The sequence below is a fragment of the Carlito syrichta genome, unplaced genomic scaffold (assembly GCF_000164805.1).
Source record: "Carlito syrichta isolate Samal-C Ts95f unplaced genomic scaffold, Tarsius_syrichta-2.0.1 Scaffold311002, whole genome shotgun sequence".
In the NCBI taxonomy this organism is placed as follows: Eukaryota; Metazoa; Chordata; class Mammalia; order Primates; family Tarsiidae; genus Carlito; species Carlito syrichta.
The window spans coordinates 433,666-452,933 of NW_007255098.1; the positions used below are offsets into that span (position 1 = coordinate 433,666).

Below are 19,268 nucleotides of genomic sequence, written 5' to 3' on the forward strand. Positions count from 1 at the left end.
CTCAGGTAAGAGAGAGATTTAATAGAACACAGAGAAGAAGGAGTAGGAAGTAGATGGGCATTTTCCACCTAAAACAAGACATCAAAGAGTGGACAGCTCAAATACATTTGATTTCCTTCATTTGGGGAAGGCCTTCTCTGCTGTACATGCAGAGGGGCCAAAAAAACCCCAGAATGACCTTTTGGAGGGTGAGCCCCTTGTGACACACTCAGAATTTGTTCCTCTGGATCAAACTGTCAACCACAGTTTTTATCTGGAAGTTCTGAGAAGGCTGTGTCATGATTTGTGGAGGAAACATTCCAGCTTGTGGCAAACAAGTTCTTTCACAATGACAACACACCTGCCCACACCACACTGAGTGTTCAGCAGTGTTTTCACGGCATGACCCCCATGTCCCACCCTCCCTGTTTACCTCATCTCATCCCAAGCGTACTGTTTTGGTGTCCCCGGATAAAAAAAGCCCTCAGAGGGAAACGTCTTGCCAATGTGGACGTGGTGAAACATAAAATGGCAGAAGCACTAAAAGGCATAAAAATGGATTCGTTTAAAAACTGTTTGGAGCAATAGGAAGAGCATCTTGATAGGTGTGTTGCTTCAAGCAGAGAATACTGTGAAGATGACTAAAGTTTAAATATGTAAGAATAAATACAGAGTTTTCTATAAATAAATTGCATTTTTTTGCAACCTTCCCCCAGGGGATTTTTAGAGAAACAATGAAAGTCTGCAGGGTCAGGGCTAAAACGCACTAAGTTTTGCCTTCAAAGTTAAGAACCAGAGAGCTGAGATGTTTAGGAAACACACTAAACCCCTAGCTAAGGGACATGGCCCAAGTGATGCCAAGGACGGGCTTTGGGCCCGAAGCCGTTCACATCCAAGGAACTGTGATTTCTGGAGCTGCAGAGCAAGACGGCAAAGGTGGCCCACCAAAGGCCAGGCCGGGGCCCGGATGCGGAGACACGTGTGCCCAGAAGGGCGTGAGAGATGCCATTCTCTCCAGAGAAGTGGAAGGAGCCTGGAAGTAAGGACAGGGCAGATCCAGAAGCTTAGGGGAACTCAGTATGGGGTGGGAGACTCATCCCGATGGGGGTGGTAAGCCCCTAGAACAGACTGGAGTGGGTCCATGGGTGGGGCAGGTGGCTCTCTCTGGATGAACTGGCCCAGCCTCTAGAACCTCACGCTATGGAGTCACTATATTTTACACTGTGCAGTCACCTACCGGTGTAGAGAGTTATGTTGGTCTGCAGGACAGGCTTGGGCAGAGCCTTCCAGAAGGGGAGGACCCACAGAGGACATGGGATCAACATTGGGTTCCCTACCCCCTTCTTATCTTCCCTGAGGGCAGGAAGCTAACAGGGAGTGAACCCTAAAGCTGACCTCAGCCACTCTCTGGGCCCCTAACACAGCATGGTCCTCCCTTCATAACCTGTGACAGGCGTTGTCTCCCTGAATGCATCTTTAAATGGGGGCAAATGCCATGAATGTGAGGCTTGTTATGCAAAAGTCCAAAGAAAGACGGACTAAAAAACACGAAATACTTCCTAACAACTCCGAGGCTATTAGAAAATACCTACATGAGCTATGTTCAAAGGCAGCATTAAAACCATCTGAAGCATAAAGAACAAAGTCTCTTTGCCATTTTTGGCAAACAAAACAGCACAAAGCCCATCAGCTTTTAAGTACATAATAGCAAATGGGGATGAAGATGTCCAACATATTGTGCGATGACAGTCAGGAGCAGCTCTCAGGGACAGCGGTGTGCAAGACGGCTGTCAAGTTCCGCACATGAAAAGGCACCTGTGGGAGAGAAAGAACTGAGCCATGCAGCTCAGAAATTCTTCTTGTGAAGGAAGAATCCCTCCTGCAAAGACACTGGGGAGGGGGCTCCAGAGAGGCACTGGACCCTGGAGGATGTTCTCCAAAAGTTAGTCTTGGTCCAGCAGCTAACAACCAACCCACACTTGAGAAAGCAGAGATGGATGGGTAGAAAAAGCAGCAGACTGCTGCTAGCACTGGAACCTTCCATATGGAGAAGAGAGCAACTGCCCAGAGGATATTTCAACCTGAACCTCAAAACATCATCCCCAACTCAGCATGCTCCAGTCAAGCTCATCGATGCTTTGCTCAGACCAGTGCTTCTCAGCAGGCCTCCTGCTTCCCAGGCCCAGGCCTGAGGTTCCCAGACATCTCTGGACCCCTCCTTCCGGGGAAATCCCCTCAGTAACTCAGGAGTGACTGACCTTCCTGCACCAGGCCCTCACTACCTGCTCTCCCTGCTCTCTGAACCTTACACAGCAGCTTCTTGAAGGTCACTGCCTGGTTAATCTTGCTAAGAACTTGTTTCCACACCACCTTTTCAGCTTGCTGGCTTTGCACAGCTCTCTGCTGTGTAAGGCTCATCCGGCACCTTTCGGTCTCTCTGTGTTCCTCATAGGCCATCATTTTCAGCATGGACCGGTACATGGTAGGGTGCTAGCAGCAGTGGTCCCTCAAGGTAGAGGGAGATAAGAAACTCTTCCTTTATACATTGGTACAATTTCTCTAGCTTCAATGAGAATGTATTACTTTGCACTTAAAAAAATTTTTTTTAAGAAGTCTATTTCACGGTGGCTCAGCCTGTAATCCCGCGCCTTTGGGAGGCTGAGGTGAGTGGATTGCCTGAGCCCGCGGGTTCCAGACCCGCCTGGGCAGGCGAGACCTCATCTCTACAATAAATCAAAAAATCAGCCGGGCGCGGTAGCGCACGCCTGTAATTCCAGCTACTCGGAAGGCTGAGGCGGAAGGATCACCGGAGCCCAGGAAGTTGAGGCTGCGGTGGCCAGGAGCGGCCACTGCACTCCAGTCTGGGCGACAGAGTGGGACTCCAACTCAAAAAAAAAAAAAAAAAAAAAAGAAGTCTATTTCAGCCTCTAGCGTTTCCTGCCCAAAGAACCTTCTGCTCCTGCAAATTCACTTGCCTGGGAGATTCCCTGCATGCCCATTTTGCTGCCTTGCATCCAAGTCTCATAGTCCTTGACCACTATACTCCCTCAAGCACCAGGGCATCCAAATCCCACCTACTTCAGAGGACCGCCTTCCTGCCCGCTCCTGCCCACATGGACCCCCCCAACCTTCTTTGAAGGTCTCCATTCTCAGTTTCCTGGCAACAGGTCATGTACTAACTTAGGCCATCTCCTGTGTTCTTGGATTTGCTATTTAATTTGTGAGTGTTCTTCTTTGCCTCTCAAATTGACCTTATGCTCTTCCAGGTGTCTCCCTGTGTCTGACACTTCAGACAGGAATGGTATAATTTGCAGATTTGTCTGAAGTTGCTGTGCTCTGTATTCCAAGGCAATGGGGAGAAAAAAAAAAGGGAAAGAGGTCACTGAGTTCAGTTTCCCATAAGCCTGCCCTTAAAGTATACTTACACAATACATACATGTGTATGCGTGTGTGTGTGTGTGTGTGTGTGTGTGTGTGTGTGTGTAGTGATATCTCCTACTTTTAAAGATAGCTTCGAGATTTTCTAAAGAGAAAATATACATAAAATTGGATGATTAAGATGAAAATACATATAAACAAAAATAAATTCAAAATCATTTTTAAAAAGAAGACTAAGAGATTTTCTAAGCACTAGGGAAGACTTAGGTACTTCAAAACTCACTGGCTTTGGGCTTCCTGGTAACGAAGGCAAAAAAAAAAAAAAAAAAAGAAACACCTTGGATGACAGACTTTCAAAAGGAGGTTCCCAAGTTCATCAAGGGAATCAAGGCTTCTCTCAGTAGCAGGGACATCTATTGTGCGGAACTATATATAAGAGACAGTGAGTGATGCAGAAGATATAGAAATGTTCTCCCAATTTTTCATTTCTTCTAGCAATCTACTGAAAAGTAGAAGCTACAGCATTCACTCCTAATTTATAGAAGATAGTATTTCTTTCTGAGTTAAAGAAAAGTATGTTATTTCACATTTGAGGCTTAGAAATCTTGAGTCTTCAATGCAGACCAAGTCCCTCAGAATGTGAACTCTGAAACCTGCTGAGAGGACAGGGTCTTAGAAATTCACGTCACATCTGAGAACCTGCAGCATATTCATATGTTGACTTCTGCATAAATTTTAGGGTATTGCTAAATGTAATATTTAGTTATTTTAAGAATAGTTTGCTTGTAAATAAGAAATTTCCCCACACAATTTACAAAATTCTAAGAGATAGGAATAGGAGGATTACATTACATGATGACAAACTGCCCATTCAAGTCAATATCATATTCATGTAGATGAGGTTCAAAAACAGGTACAACTAATCTATGGTGAAAGGAGTCAGAAGAGTGCTTTGTCTTTGAAGGGTGAAGACAGACTGCAAAGTGACACAGGGAACTTTCTGGCATGAAAATGATTTATATCTTGTTTGGTGTGTGAGCTACACGAATATATATATATTTGTCAAAACTCATTTAAAATCTCTGCATTTTTTTGTATACATATTATATCTCAATAAACACCAAAAAAAAAAAAATCAATATCATACATAACAGTAAAATCCTAGTAGACATTACATTGAGATCAGGAATAAAACAACAAGAGACATTACTATGGCAATTATTAATTAAAATTATTCTGGCCAACCCAGAAAGATATGAAAAACAAAGAAAACAATAAATTTTTATTATTTGGAGAAAGTATGATTGTTTACCTTAAAAACAATAAGAGTGAACTGAAAAATCATTAGACTAGTAAGAGAATATGAAATGTGGCTGAGTGGAAAATAAATTCCTAAACATCAATAGTTTTCCCATGTTCCAACAATGAGTTAGAAGATAAAATGGGAAAAAAAAAATCCTAGTTAAAATAACAAAAAGACAAAATTGTAGAACAACCTTAACAAAAACATATAAAACCCGTAGATGTAAACCTGCAAACTTCACTAAGCAATATAAAAAAATAAAAGTTGAATAAATAAGGAAGCATATTATTTTCTGGATGGAAAACCAGAATTACCAAGAATTCAGTTCTCATAAAACTAATCATAGATTTGACATGATTAAAAATACAATGTGGCTATTTTTTTAAACTTCAAAAAATAATTCCAATTTTTTTCTGGAGGAATAAATAGTGACAAGAAATTACAAAATTCTGAAAAGGTGAGAAGACTTGCTTTATCAGTTATTAAAACTCATTTTGGAATTAAAACACTAAAACTTACAACCCCCCCCCGCCAACAAAACAACACAAAAAAACAGATGATGAAATCAATGGAACTAAATAATCCCCAAATAAACTTTTGTATAAAAAGTTCCCTTTTAAACATGAAAAAGGAAATATCATAAATAAATGAATTATTCAATAAACCATGTTGGGAAAATGGATCATTTGGAAGAAAGAAAAAGTCACATATCAGAATATATAACACATCTAAATTCTAAATAAGTTACGGGGCTAAATATATTAAAAATTAACTCTTTAAAAACAAAGTGAATATCTATAAGAATACTTATTTTAGGCTTGATAGTGTTGAAATATCCAAACAAAAATAATGAAAGAAATCATAAAGGAAAGTATCAATAGATTTAACTACATAAAAATCAAACACTTCTGTATGTCATAAAGTAATGCCCAAAAATTAAGAGTAAAAAGAAAATTGAAAAAGTACTTGTTGTAAATAACAGAAAAAACTCTAAGGTCTTGATTAAAAAAAGATGGAGCAAAGAAAATTGACAGATCGTAGCAGAGAAAGTACACAGAGTCAGTCAACTTAGAAAAATGTGTTTGGCAATATTAGTAGCCAAAGAAATGAAAACTTAAAACAACTCTCAGAAGACCTGAAATGAAGACAGAAAACATAGGAGAATATCTCTGCAAACTTGGAGAAGAGAGATTATCAAGATAATTTCCTTCTAGAGATGAGTGTTGCTGTCCTCCCTGTGCTGTTGCTAAAGGCTGTTTGTCTACTGGGTGATTCAGCACAGCTGAGGCCAGTCTGGAGGAAGGCAATGGGGACAGTGTCTCCAGAGTCTCCGAGGGGACAGTGCCCCTAGAGGTGGAGATGGCCACAACATCCCCTAGAGGAGGAAATGGGGACTGCGCCTCTAGGGGAGGAGATGGAGACAGGGCCCCCTAGAAGAGGAGATGGGACAGCACCCTGTAGAGAAGGAAGTGGAGACAGGGCCCCGAGGGGAGGAGATGGAGGGAATGTTCTTAGGGGAGGAGATGAGGACAGCGCCTCCTAGGGGGAGGAGATGGGAACAGTGCCCTGTAGAGTAGGAGATGGGGCCAGCACCCTTAGTGGGGGAGGAGATGAGGCCAGTGCCCCAGGGGAGGAGATGGAGACAGCACCCTTAGGGAAGCAGATGAGGAAAGCACCCCTAGGGGGGGAGATGGGGACAGCACTGCTAGGGAAAGACATGGGACAGCACCTCTAGCTAAGGAGATGGAGATAGCACCCTAGGGGAGGAGATGCGGACAGCACCGCTAGAGAAGGAGATGGAGACAGTGCCCCTAGGGGAGGAGATGGAGACAGCATCCCTGGGGGATGGGGACAGTACCCCCTCGAGGAAGTGATGAGGACAGAACCCCTAGAGGAGGGGCTGGGGACGGTTCCTCAAGACTAGAGACAACACTTACAAGAAGATGCTAAGTAGGAGCTGACCAGACAGAGACAGAAGGGCAAGATGAGGGAGAGATTTCCCAAACGCACTGAGCAAAAGTGTAGCACTGAATATTTGACTGCTCAGGGAACTATGAACAACGTCTTGTTGTGGAAGCATGGAAAGCAAAGCAATGAGTGGCTGGAGAGAAATCTAGGAATGCAGGCAGTGGTCAGGTGATAAATGTTGCTGCAGACCATGCTAATCAGCCTGTAGTCTGTTCTTAAAGGAATGAGACTTCAAGCTGTGTTTGAAGCCCAGAGTACGGGGAGCTAATATGGAAGATGGGAGAGTTCGAGCCTCACTGCCCAGGCCCCCACAATGCCCCTCTGCAAAGTCGCTGGAGAGTTTCAAGCAGGGGAGTTCACTCAGACAGGGTCCCACTTCACAGAGATCCCTCTGGTGGTGCCGTGAAGGATGGGTTTGAGGAGGTCACACCCATGGGTCAGTGTGACATCGAGCAGCCAGCTGGGGACAATCGATGCAGGAACAGAGGAGGGCAATGGATTAGATATAAATGTATGCAGTAAACCCAACACAATTTATTGACTTATTGTTGGGGGAAAGGCAACGACCAAGGAGTAAAAAAATGATACTACATTTCTAAGCTAGAAGAGGAACAACTTTGGAGGGAAGATGACAAGTTCTATTTTAGAGAATTTGAGTCTGATGAGCCTCTAGGCCATCGAGGTGTAGATGTTTGGAAGACATGTGGTTATAAGAATCTGAGGCATAGGAGAGAGGTCTAGGTTGGAAACACACCTTAGGGTCTTATAACATGTGGGTGAAAGGTGGACCATGGCCCTATCTGAGATCACTAGGGACAGCCTGTGGGATGAGAAGTCCACTCACGAGCAAGACAAACGGAGGCAAATCAACGTCTCAGGGACAGGAGTCTTAAGATGAGTCAGAGAAATTGGTCAGAGAGAGAAGAGAAAAAGGATGATGGAAGCCAAGCCACAGGAAAAGAGAGGTCTGAGTGCAGGGAGTGATCAGGAGCACCAAATGCAGACTAGAAGGGATGTGGACTGAGCGGTGTTCACAGGCTCTGTCCTTCAGAGCAGTGATGATGTGGCTTCAGAAGAGAAGAGTGGGTGGAACAAGTGAGAGGTTGGAGGTGGAGATAATTCATACAGCCCACTCCTTGGAGGCAGAAGGAGCCAGGAGAGAGGGAGAGCTTAAAGATCAAGGGCAGAGAGGGATTAACTGTGGAGCCAAGTCCAGGAGGAGGAGAGGCGGAGGGACTGAGGGCCTGGATGGGGGGCTGGCTTTCACCATATGAGGGATTGCCATGATTGTTTTTATTCTTTGTGCTTTATGCAATTTCTAAATTTGTATTAATGAGCATATATAACTTTAATAATAAAAAGTACAAATTTATTTTATATTTTAATTAAATTCAAATATTACAAGGTATAATATAAAATCAAAACTCTGAACACTCATGCCTATTAAAAAACAGCAGAACTAAATAGGACGAAGTATTCTGAATTTTTAGTATAAGTATGCTTGTCCCCTATAAGCACTTACCAGGAGACATAAGACAGCAGGTGTTGAGGTTTATAAAAAATCATGAGAAAAAGACACAATTTTTCTTAATAACTGGGAAAAGACCACCATTATTTCATTTCAGCAGTGGGATGCCTTAGTTCAGCCCCTGGAAAACATGCAGGGGCTCAGTTTGAGGACTAGAATTGCCTCTCCCAAACATCACGGGAATTTGCATCAATTGTTACATTCAATGAGTGTCTGCATTTCTAATACTGTGTGATACTGAATCATTCGTGCTATTGTATTTTATTTAAAATAAATATTTTATTCAAAAATTTAAAAAGGTAAAACCATGGCACTTATACAAATACAAAATGAAAATTTATCAGAGATTTTAGTTAACTCATTAGTTTATGAGGGAACTGGTAAGATTTTTCAACTGTATCAAAAAAGAAATCAAACACACACATACTGATAATGCTAAAATGAATTTATAAATAGATGCAAAACTGGCCACCAATATCTGCAGAGCAATAACCAGGTATGTTCTACAGGCCAAAATTTATTTGCATTTCTAAGGCCAAGAACATTTACATCACTGTAAGTATTCAACACTTTACAGAGTTGTAAAATAGCCCAAAGACAAAGAAAAAATGCAAGTACCTATGGATTCTGATAACTCAAAGCTCTAGAAGAGCCACCCAGTTGTCTTTTTTCAGTTCACAGCTAAATCTTTCACAATCATTTCCTGATGTCTCCCTCTTGTGATAATAATCTCAAAGAAAGATCATTCTTGATCACACTCAACAGACATCTTAGAGAATGTACCAAATACTTTCACTAGTCAACAGAATTATCAGTTGGCTCAGAGGGTCCTCCCTAACAAGCCATCAAGATTCCCTGCATTCTCTCAACACAGGAATCCCCAGGCTTCCTTCCTTCACCAGCTGTCCTGACCCTCTGCAATCCTCAACTCACCAGGTGGGCACCTTGGACCAGGACCAAGGACACTGCTGCTCCCCTTGGAGTCCCAGGTGGGCTCACTAAAGGGGCATCTGGGACAAAAGAACCATCAAATTTCTTGGAGAGGCAAATCCTAGGACACCTGCAGAGGGCCAAGCATACAGGGTTTTGACTTCAGTCAAACACATGGAGATGGCTCAGTTCAAGCTCCAGGGTCAGTCCTGTTCCATAACGCTCTGAATAGTGGCAGGAATGGTGTTAGGGCAGAGGCTATAAAGTGCCTGCCTCAGTCACTAAACTACCTCAGTCTGGCCCTTGCAGGATCTACGGTTTCCAGGCAAACGGTATCCTAATCAGTCTGCCAGGAGGAGCTGGTTGTGGAGGGTCTCCCAAGTAGCTAGATGGATAAACCTACTGGATGGAGTGATGTAGTACTGTCCACTTGCACAGTGCTGAGTGCAGGCCAAATACAATTTCCTTTTTAGTGTACTTGCTGCTAAACTGTTCTTTCTGGCTGCAATTAGCCAGCATGTTCAGCTGCTTCTTAAGGGCATTTGTTCCTAATAAAAATACAAACCAGATCATTGGCCCAGATGATGGTGCTGCTCTTCCTATTTGCCACGGCAGGGAAGATATGTGATCAACCAACTGGTAGCAGCACATGCCAATTCAACCAAGGTCACAGACTTATTTTGTACATTTGAAATCATCAACAGTAAAGAGAACCATCTTATAAACTCTACATTTCTCATGCAATAACACCTACGTTAGAGTCTTTGGAGGAAAAAAGAGCTGGGAGTCTCAGCCAGCTCCAAGATAGGTCCAGTCAGGAGAATCAGAGGCTAATGAGAGGCTAATGATGTCCTTTGTCACTTTCTCAGTGAAATGAAGCCACTGGACACCCATACAGCTGCCTGGTACGTGCCATGCACGCTGCTGGCTATCACAGGCACAGACAATTGACACATGGACCCTACCTGCCCTTAAGTTCTTGCCAGAAGACAGATCATATAAACCAGCAGCTATCACACAATGTACTAAATGCTCAAAGGGGACTTATATATAATGTGCAGGGACCCTGAGAAGTGAAAAGTTAATTCTCTCTGGACACGTGGAAAAGTAATATTTGAGCTGGGCATTAAGAGTGGGGAAGAATTTTTCCACCGCACACCCCCAGCAATGTTCCTAGTCACATGTGACAACTCGCTGTTTCCAAATGTGCCTTGAGGCCTGGCACTTAGGGGCCTTTACTAATGCCGTCCTCTTGTCCCTCATCTGGCCCAGGTCTCATGTCAGTCCTGAGCACCATGTCAGAGTGAGGCCGGAATAATCCAACGTCGTTTCTCTTTGATCGGAACTATTGAGCTAATGCTAAGATGGAGGATGGCATGCAGGCTGGCTCCCATTGCACTCCACCCTGGCTGGTTCCCAGCGTACCCTACTCTGTCTGTGAAGAAAGAGGCTAGAGCAGTAGTGGGGACTAAACTCTAACCCTTTTTTCTCCTCTCTTGCCAAATTTCTAACTAAAGGGCCTGAGGGTATCATCAGACAGGTTTTTCTTATTAACCCTACATATTGTGGCTTACTTTCCAACCTGACTCTGGCATAACATCACACAACAGATAAAGAAGGAAATAAAAATATTTTATGACCATGAAAAGCCATCTCTCCGGGAAATGTGCATCTGTACAGAATTCACTTCCTTGTCAGGAGTGCCAGGCAGCTGTGGAAGAGTTTCATGGGGCAGGAGCTGGACATTTGCTTTCTAATTTCTCTCGGGCTGCTACCCAGGAGGCTTCATCTACATATGAAAAAACTTCCACCATGGCATTTCCTTGACTGATTTCAAAATTGCTTACACAAAGCCTAATTCTTGCTATTAATTACCAGTCAGAAAATCTTTGAATTCATCTATGACCTGCAAGTCTCTGCTTGGAGATATCTTGCCTTCTTGGATTGAACCAATGTAAATCTCACATGTGTAGATTTATGGCTTTTTTTTGTAACGTCTGTCTTTCTTTTTTTTTTTGAGTCAGAGTCTCACTCTGTCGCCCCCAGACTGGAGTGCAGTGGCATGCTCCCGGCCACCGCAGCCTCGACCTGCTGGGCTCCGGCGATCCTTCCGCCTCAGCCTTCCAAGTAGCCAGAACTACAGGCGCATGCTACCACACCCGGCTAATTTTTGATTTATTGTAGAGTTGAGGTCTCACCAAATTGCTCAAACCAGTGGGCTCAGGCAATCCACTTGCCTCGGCCTCCCAAAGTGCTGGGACTACAGGCTAAGCCATCAAACCTGGCCAACTTCTTTTTTCCTAAGATGTATACAACCAAGCTGCAATTCCACTACCTCAGGCACATGTTCTCAGGACCTCTCGGTATGGTGCCACAGGCCTAGGTCACTCACATTTGTCTCAGAATAAACCTTTTAAAATATTTTATAGAGTTTGGCATCTTTCATCAACAGGGGTTAGAGATGCCCCCAGGCAAAGGGGAGAAGGGCCTGGAGTCTAGCCTCACTGACATGGTACTCAGGACTGACACGAGACCTGGGCCAAATGGGGGACAAGGAGACAGCATTCCCTTCGAGGTTGTTCTCTGATTTGTCTCCCATGTGATTGTTTACTGTGGTTCTGTACTTTGTACATACCTGGACAGGAGCCCATTATGTGGATTATGCGCTGGTGTGTCTGACCATAGTGCTGCTGCTCACAGTTGAGACTGATCATTTCATCTCTGCACCCAGCAGGTGCCCAATCAAGATTTACTGTTGTAACAGCCGACGGGTTGGATGAACAGTTACGCATAAATCCTGCTTTTTATCTAGGCAAGATGTTGGACTGGAAGAACCAGTCATGCAATTAATTGAGAAAATAGTTGGTATGGCGTTTGGAAGCAATGCCTTATTTGGTGCAAACTGAGGAAGGTAGAATACTTCCCTTTTGGAAGATGGTCATGGACCATCACTAGGGGATCCCACCGGAGAGGTTAATTTCAGTTTGTTTGCCAAGTTTCTACACTAAGTGCTAGGGACTGAGGACACAAAGATGAACAAAACACAGCCCTCAACCTCAAGACGACAGATGCCTGATGAGGACTATAGACATGAAGCCTTCCCGTGTTGCTCAGGCTGGTCTGGAACTCTTGACCTCAGGTGACGCTCCTGCCTGGGCCTTCCAAAACACTGGGATGATGGGCATGAGTCATTGCATCTAGCCTAAACTGCATTTTTAAGTTTTTTTTTTTTAACTCTAACCCTGCTCTCAGTGGATAGGCACCAGAATTCAGATGACAAGAGTTCTGCTGCTGTCACATTCTCTCCATGCAGAGCACTGTCAAGTCCTGTTTTGCATATAGACAACATGGTAGTGGGGTCTTCAGGAAAACCTTCTCTCCTCACAAGTTTTTTTTTATAAACAGTGCCAACACCATCTCTCTTTGCTAAGAGCCACTGAGCTAAAGCTAAGATGGTTGTCTGCACACAAGATGGTTCCCACCACAGCCCACCCTTTTTGTAAGGAAAAGGCCCAACAGTAGTCATCAGAGATGCTATGGGCAAGGGGAAGGAGGGCCTGGACTGTGGCCTCACTCTGAGATGGTGCTCAGGACTGAAGCCCCCGTGGCCAAGGGTATAACCTTAGAAACCCAGGAAACAGAAATAAAACATTGCCTTTGGGACCTCCCTCAGTGAACTTGTTTGGGGGTGCCCAACTCCAGTGATGGTCCCTCAGATTCACAGACTGGCCTCCTTGAATCTCCACACAGACTGGACCCCATGTGTGCCATGCCAGCCTCAGTCAGTATTCCCTACACAGCCACTGGTGAAGTGCAGGATAGGAGGCTCTGCCCCATGAAACTCTTCCACAGCTACTGAGCACTCCTGGCAAGCACAGCCTTAAGTCAGACTGCCTGGGGGTCCCATCTTAACACCTACTAACTGTGTGACCTTGGCCAGTGACTGACAGCCTCTGCACATCCACTCCTTTAGCTATAAACAGAATCAAGCAGTGTGGCTGTGGCATGTGCAGAAGGGAATCCACTGGATGAGAGGATGAGGAGGGACAGAAGGTAAATGGGAGAAATGAAGCTAGTTCCATCAATAATTCCAGGCAGAGTGTGCAGGGAGGCGTGAACTTGGGAAGAGCCACAGAACTGGGGGATGTTTCTACCTGTGGGAGTGAGCAGTGGTGGGAGTACATGGGAGTCCCACCAAGTGGAGCTGGGTTTCCGAGAAAGGTACACTGAGAGAGCACCAGTTCTAGCTGTCCTGAAAACAGAGATCTGTCTAGACTACCGATGTCATCTTGAGACAGTCACAGGCCAGATGCAGTTGGCCATCATAAGAGCCACTTGCGGTCTGGCTCTGCCTTGGGGAGGCCCACAGAAGGGGACCCTCATCTGGGATAAAGGACGGGATAATAGAGGGGAAACACTCCAGCTTAGGTATTCAAGGGTTAAATGGGGTTGGTGGGGCGGAGAGTTTCTTTGAGGTGGTAGCAGGTAACCATGAAGAATAACGATCTAGCCCTGTGAGCATTCCAGGGGAGGGAGCAGGCCCTGGGATGGCATAGTTGACCTATACAGGGAGTCAACATGAAACCGGTGTTGTTGGCACATGGTTGGCATGGCCTGGCTGATCCGAGGCTGCCCAGTAGGAAGAGTTTGGGTTCCAACCTGATGCAGCAGGAGCCTTTGCAGGGTTTATACAGAAGGGTGGCTTGGTTCACTTGTATTTTTAGAAGATCATTGTTGCTGCTGGTGTAGAGAATGGTTTGGAAGAGAACAAAAGTAGAAGCAGGGTCAGTTGGAAGGCTGCTGCAACTCCTAGTAAGAGATAATGGTGGTTGAAGACAGAGAAAGAAAAGGGAGAACATTCCAGAGGAATCCCCGAACACAAACTGGTAGGATGCCGAAGCAGTGGGCGTGGAGATGGGCATGGGGGAGGGTGGGTAGAAGGAAAATGAATCCAGGACTATTCCTAGGCTTCTGGCTGAAGTAATACAGAAATTCAAGGTGCTGAGAACTGAGATTACAATGGCTGTGGCAGTAAATCGAGAACAGGGTTAGAGTTAAAAAAAAAATTAAAAATACGGTTGAGGCTAGATGCAGTGACTCATGCCTATAATCCCAGTGCTTTGTGAGGCTGAGGCAGGAGAATAACTTGAGGTCAGGAGTTCGAGAACTGCCTGGGCAACAGAGCAAGACCCTGTCTCAATAAAATACAATAAAACAAAAATAAAAAAGATGTAGTTTGAAGAAGTTAAGTTTGAGACGTCTGTGAGGCGACCAGATAGAAATGTCAAGTCACTGGTTTCTATAATGATCCTGGAGATCTGGACTAAGGATATAAATGTGGGAGTCAAGTCAACACAAAGATGCCCTTGAAACCATGGGTGTGCATGGGATTTCCAAGGAAGAGATTCCAGGGCGAGCAGAGAGGTACGAGTAGGCAGACACTGCGGGACACGTCATCCAGCCAGTTGGCAAGAGGAGGAAAGAAGGCCGGGCAGCTGGAGGATGGCCACAGCTGCCGGCAGCCGAGAAAGGAGCATGTTTAATGCAGGGGGTTTGAAGGACAGCGCGAAATGGGCACAGAGGTCAAGGAAGGAGAGGGAGAGAAAGGTCCAGGGAACACACGCACCATCTCCACACCAGAGAAACTTTCCAAAGATGGGAACTGTGGCTGTGGTGAACTCTCAAGTCACTCCAGGTGGGAGGTGTTGTTCATTTCAGGTCCACACCGGGGCGATGCTGCGGGGCGCCTTTGCTCCGAGAAGGCCATTCTGCGGGTTCCCAAATCCTGCTCCCACAAGGGTCCCTCTAACTAGCTGTTTCTTCACGTTCCTCTCCCGGGCCCCACATCACCTTGTCTTTTTCCCAAAGGGTGAGCTATGTTTGTCATCTGAAATCCCATAAAGCATCATAACATTTTACTAGTTGCTTTGGGTCTGAGCCAGAAGTAAAGGTTAATGACATTAAGAGCACACACAGAAATTGGATTATTGTCCATGGTGACAGTTGTGTTTCATTACTTACTGTTTTCAGACAGCTCCACAATGTAATAAAGAATAGGACTGTTTCCATCAAAGGGTCGAACCCAAGAGAGCATCACGGCATGACTATGGGAGGAATTTGGGCTGGCCAGGAGGTTCTGAGGTGAATGAGGCAGTTCACTTGAATAAAAGGAATGAAAAGGGAAAAGAAGAAAATGCACATCAGAATCAAGGTTAGTCTGTGTTCTTACACTGGGTAGTCCTGGTGTATAATGTTTTGAAAATGAAGAACATAAAATCTGACCCCAAAACAAACACTAGCTTCCTCCACCCCCTCAAAAAGAACAAATAGAACCCAATTTCACTATTCACAGTGTTATTTTGTTTTCTGCATATAGTTTGATTTTATTCCTATGCTTGATACAGAAACAACTAATGACACTGTCACTTAAATAGGGGGATAGAGGGATGCAGATATACATATATTATTTAATTGAAAAAACTGGGTCAACAATTTGTTTTTACAACGGGAGACTGGTAATGAAAGTGCAGCGAACCATATAACAGGAAAAGGCCTGGTAAATATGACTTAATATGAAAGTTTCCAGCATTAGCCATTTGGAGTTATTAGCCAAAATGCCCATATATATTTCTAGGCAGCACAGTCTCACTTATTGGAAGCATGAGGTTATATTGTCACTATGTCTTCTATTGGAATATGGTGCTTTGGGGAAGTACTTAAAAGGAAATGTGGAGAAAACACTAACTAGAATCCCACGGAAACGGTGAGTAACACATCAACGAGGCTATTAAATGGAAATGCAATTAAAGCAAATAAATTCTGAAAAGAAGTTACAGATGAAGAAGGTTTTTACTGGGATTTACTGGTGACAAAGCTACAAAACCCTACTGTCTGGTTTATACCAGTGACGGGTGTGCAACCTTAAAACCATAAGCTGCCCAAGTCCAGTATTTAACCTTTACAGCTCATGAATCTGGGAGCAGGACCCTGTTTTGCGGCTGTTTTGGATGGCTGCCTCTTCTCTAAATGCTCCCAGGCTGTGCTGGGGAGGGGGGTTGCTGAGTGTGACCTGCTTCACCTACTAACTGGTTTTTGGTCTCTCTTAGACTTCAATTACTGCTGAACCACATAGGTCAGAACAAAAAGCCATAATTATACTTGATATTTTTAATTTAAAAAATGAACTTACTACATTTTGAAGTTTATTAAGCTGTTTTGTGGTTTCAAATGCCTAAAAACACAGCTCTCTCTAACCCCTGCGTGCTGCTTATAAACATACTAACATTTTTAATGTAGATTGCACATTAGTACAATAAGGACCAAACTTGAGCCTGAATCTTGTTTTCTCTTTGTGAATTAAGTTTTAAATGCGAAAAGGAGCTGCTATTTCTATTTAAGCTCTCTAGTAATCAAATGCCCTTAGATTTCCATTGAAGACCAATATGAAGGAAATGCAAGGATAAAAATATCTGTTCTACTTCTTCCAAGCCCCATTTCCTATTTTTCTTTCCATTCTGAATTGGTTGGTCTGAGCCAAACTGAAGATGCTGAAATAGTCCTACCTGAAAACAAACCAAGAATAAAGCTGGATCGATATAGCCAATAAGACTGCTGTATCATAAAGAATTTATCTGGTCTGGGGTAGAGCTTCTAAACCCTAGCGCATTTCCTGAGTGGTAGAACTGCTTTTGTCATTCATGGAGAGCCTCTCAGACCACACCTCAGTTTATGCTTATGAGGTGACTCATGGTTGGCTCCTGGATAGTTCTGGGACAGGTCTGGCCATGCTAGAAAAAGCAACCATAGGATTTGAGGGTTGGGGTGTTGAGCTAGTGATGTTGGCCCAACTTTCCGATCTCAGGGGAGATGGCTAGTGACTGAGTTTAATCACGTGACCAATGATTCCATCACTCATGCCCACATAAGACTAGTGGGAGGTTTTGGGGCAGTGAGGGTGGTAGGAACGCAATGGTGAGGGAGCAGGCACAGTATGAGGGGCCTGGCAGGGTCAAGGGCAGATACACTATGCCTGACCAGAGAAAACAGGAAGGAATCTATGTTCACAATTTCTGAGATATCTTTTTGACATTGGATTTCCAGGGCTTGCACTGGGACCCCAAGGACAGCTCACTGGAAATGGTCCTGAGAGACTGGACAAAACATCAGATGATAATCTGTAACAGTCGGGAGGCAAGATAGACCATGACACCAAAGACGGGTTCCAGGTTCAAGGAGCCAGGAAGCTTTGTGAACCCACAGCAAGGGTCAAGGCGAAGACGGGCAGGATACAGATACACAGCTGGCTCAGGACAAACCTTGCCCAATGGACATTCACATTCTAGGTGACCATGATATGATACTGGCAGGATCCTGTTGGACAATAGGAATGTTTGATCTGTGGCCCCCGAGAAGCTGCTGTTTCTCTGCAGCTTATGACCTTCTGTGTTTTTCATATGTCTTTTTCTTATGACCTTAAGTGGGTTATGTTTGACCCAATTCTATGCTCTAAAAGCATATCTTTCCCAAGTAGTCAAATCATGAAGTTTTCACACTTGATTTCAGATCATGCTTCTCTTAGTCCAAGAAGAGAGTGCAGGTGAGTGAAGGGTACAAGGCTGGAGTGCTTTGTAGACTGTGATCCAGTCACACTATCTTAAATGGAGGCCACTAACTGAGCACATTCTGTCATACAGGTGTTAGCTCCTAACGTCCCAGGCATATTCTCCCTCGCTCAGAGCTTTCTCAGTACCACTCAGGATATAACTTTACTCAGTGTGATTTCTGATTTCCCTCCTGCCAGTAGATCAAAAGCAGGCAATGAGAAGGCAGTAGGGTTTGCTAGAAGCAGCACACTGAACAGCACGATGGTAGTCGACAGCCTGAGATGAAGGGATTTAAAAAGATTTTTAAAAAATATTAAAAATAAATACTTAAGAACTTAGTAAAGTAGTCTTGAGACATTTAGTGCAGGAACCAAGAGCTATTAGCCCAGCGGTGCCCAAAGCCATAAGTGTCTGTGATGTGCAAAGAAGCAATAAGCCTTCCTCTGCCACCACCCAACAAAGTCACTCCACTGGTCCAAGGTCACCCAATGTAAAAATGTGCCTTTTACACACATTGCAGGACTCAGAGTTGGAAGAAAATGTAGATTTTTTTTCCTAGTTCTAGTCTCTACCCCATATGAAAAATCTCCCCCATAATATCCCTCGTGTTCAATATTCCCTGTTCAGCAATGCAAAGAACCTTTTAGTATAGAGGCATACCTTAGAGATATTGCAGTTTCAGTTCTAGACTACCACAGTAAAACAAATATTGCAATTAAGAGAGTCACACAAATTTTTTGGTTTCCTAGTGCATGTAAAAGTAATGTTTACACTATACTGTGGTCTATTAAGTATGCAATAGCATTATATCTAAAAAAAATGTACATATCTTAATTTAAAAATAATTTGGGCAACCCCTTCAGGTCCCCTCCCACTGTGGGAGCTTTTCTGTCCTCTCAATAAATTCTGCTTTAAAAATAATAATAATAATTTATTGCTAAAAATGCTAACAATCATCCGTGCCTTCAGCGAGATGTAATCTTTGTACTGGTGGAGGTTCTTGCCTCGATGTGGATGGCTGCTGACTTACCAGGGTGGTGCTTGCTGAAGACTGGGGTGGCTTTAGCACCTTCTTAAAATAAGACAACAATGAGGTTTGCGGCATTGATTGATTTTTCCTTTCACGAAAGATGAGGTGCTGTTTGAGAGCACTTAACCCATAGTAGAACTTTCAAAACTGGAGTCAATCCTCTCAAATCCTGCTGCTGCTTCACCGACTAAGCTTATGTAATATTCTAAATCCTTGTTGTCATTTCAACAATGCTCACAGCATCTTCACCAGGAGTAGATTTCATCTCAAGAAACCACTTTCTTTGTTCACCCATAAGAAGATGCCTAAGATGTTCATGTACAGTGCTTATAAACATACCAATATTTCGAATGTAGACTGTAACTATTCAAGTTTTATCATCAGATTGTAGCAGTCCAGTCACATTTTCAGGCTCTACTTCTATTTCTAGTTATCTTGCTATTTCTACCACATCTGCAGTTACTTCTCTGCTAAAGTCTTGAAGCCCTCTAAGTCATCCATGGTGGTTAGAATCAATTTCTTCCAAACTCCTGTCAATGTTGATAATTT

General features: G+C 43.9%; 1 protein-coding gene across 1 annotated transcript in view; it reads right to left on the minus strand.

Annotated features, from left to right (window-relative positions):
- Positions 1-19,268, minus strand: part of SDK1 (sidekick cell adhesion molecule 1) — a 619,404-nt gene that overhangs the window by 212,402 nt on the left and 387,734 nt on the right. The window contains exon 13 of the mRNA XM_008068469.1: positions 15,108-15,244. Coding sequence (XP_008066660.1) covers positions 15,108-15,244 — 137 coding nt within the window. The remainder of the gene's footprint in view (positions 1-15,107; positions 15,245-19,268) is intronic.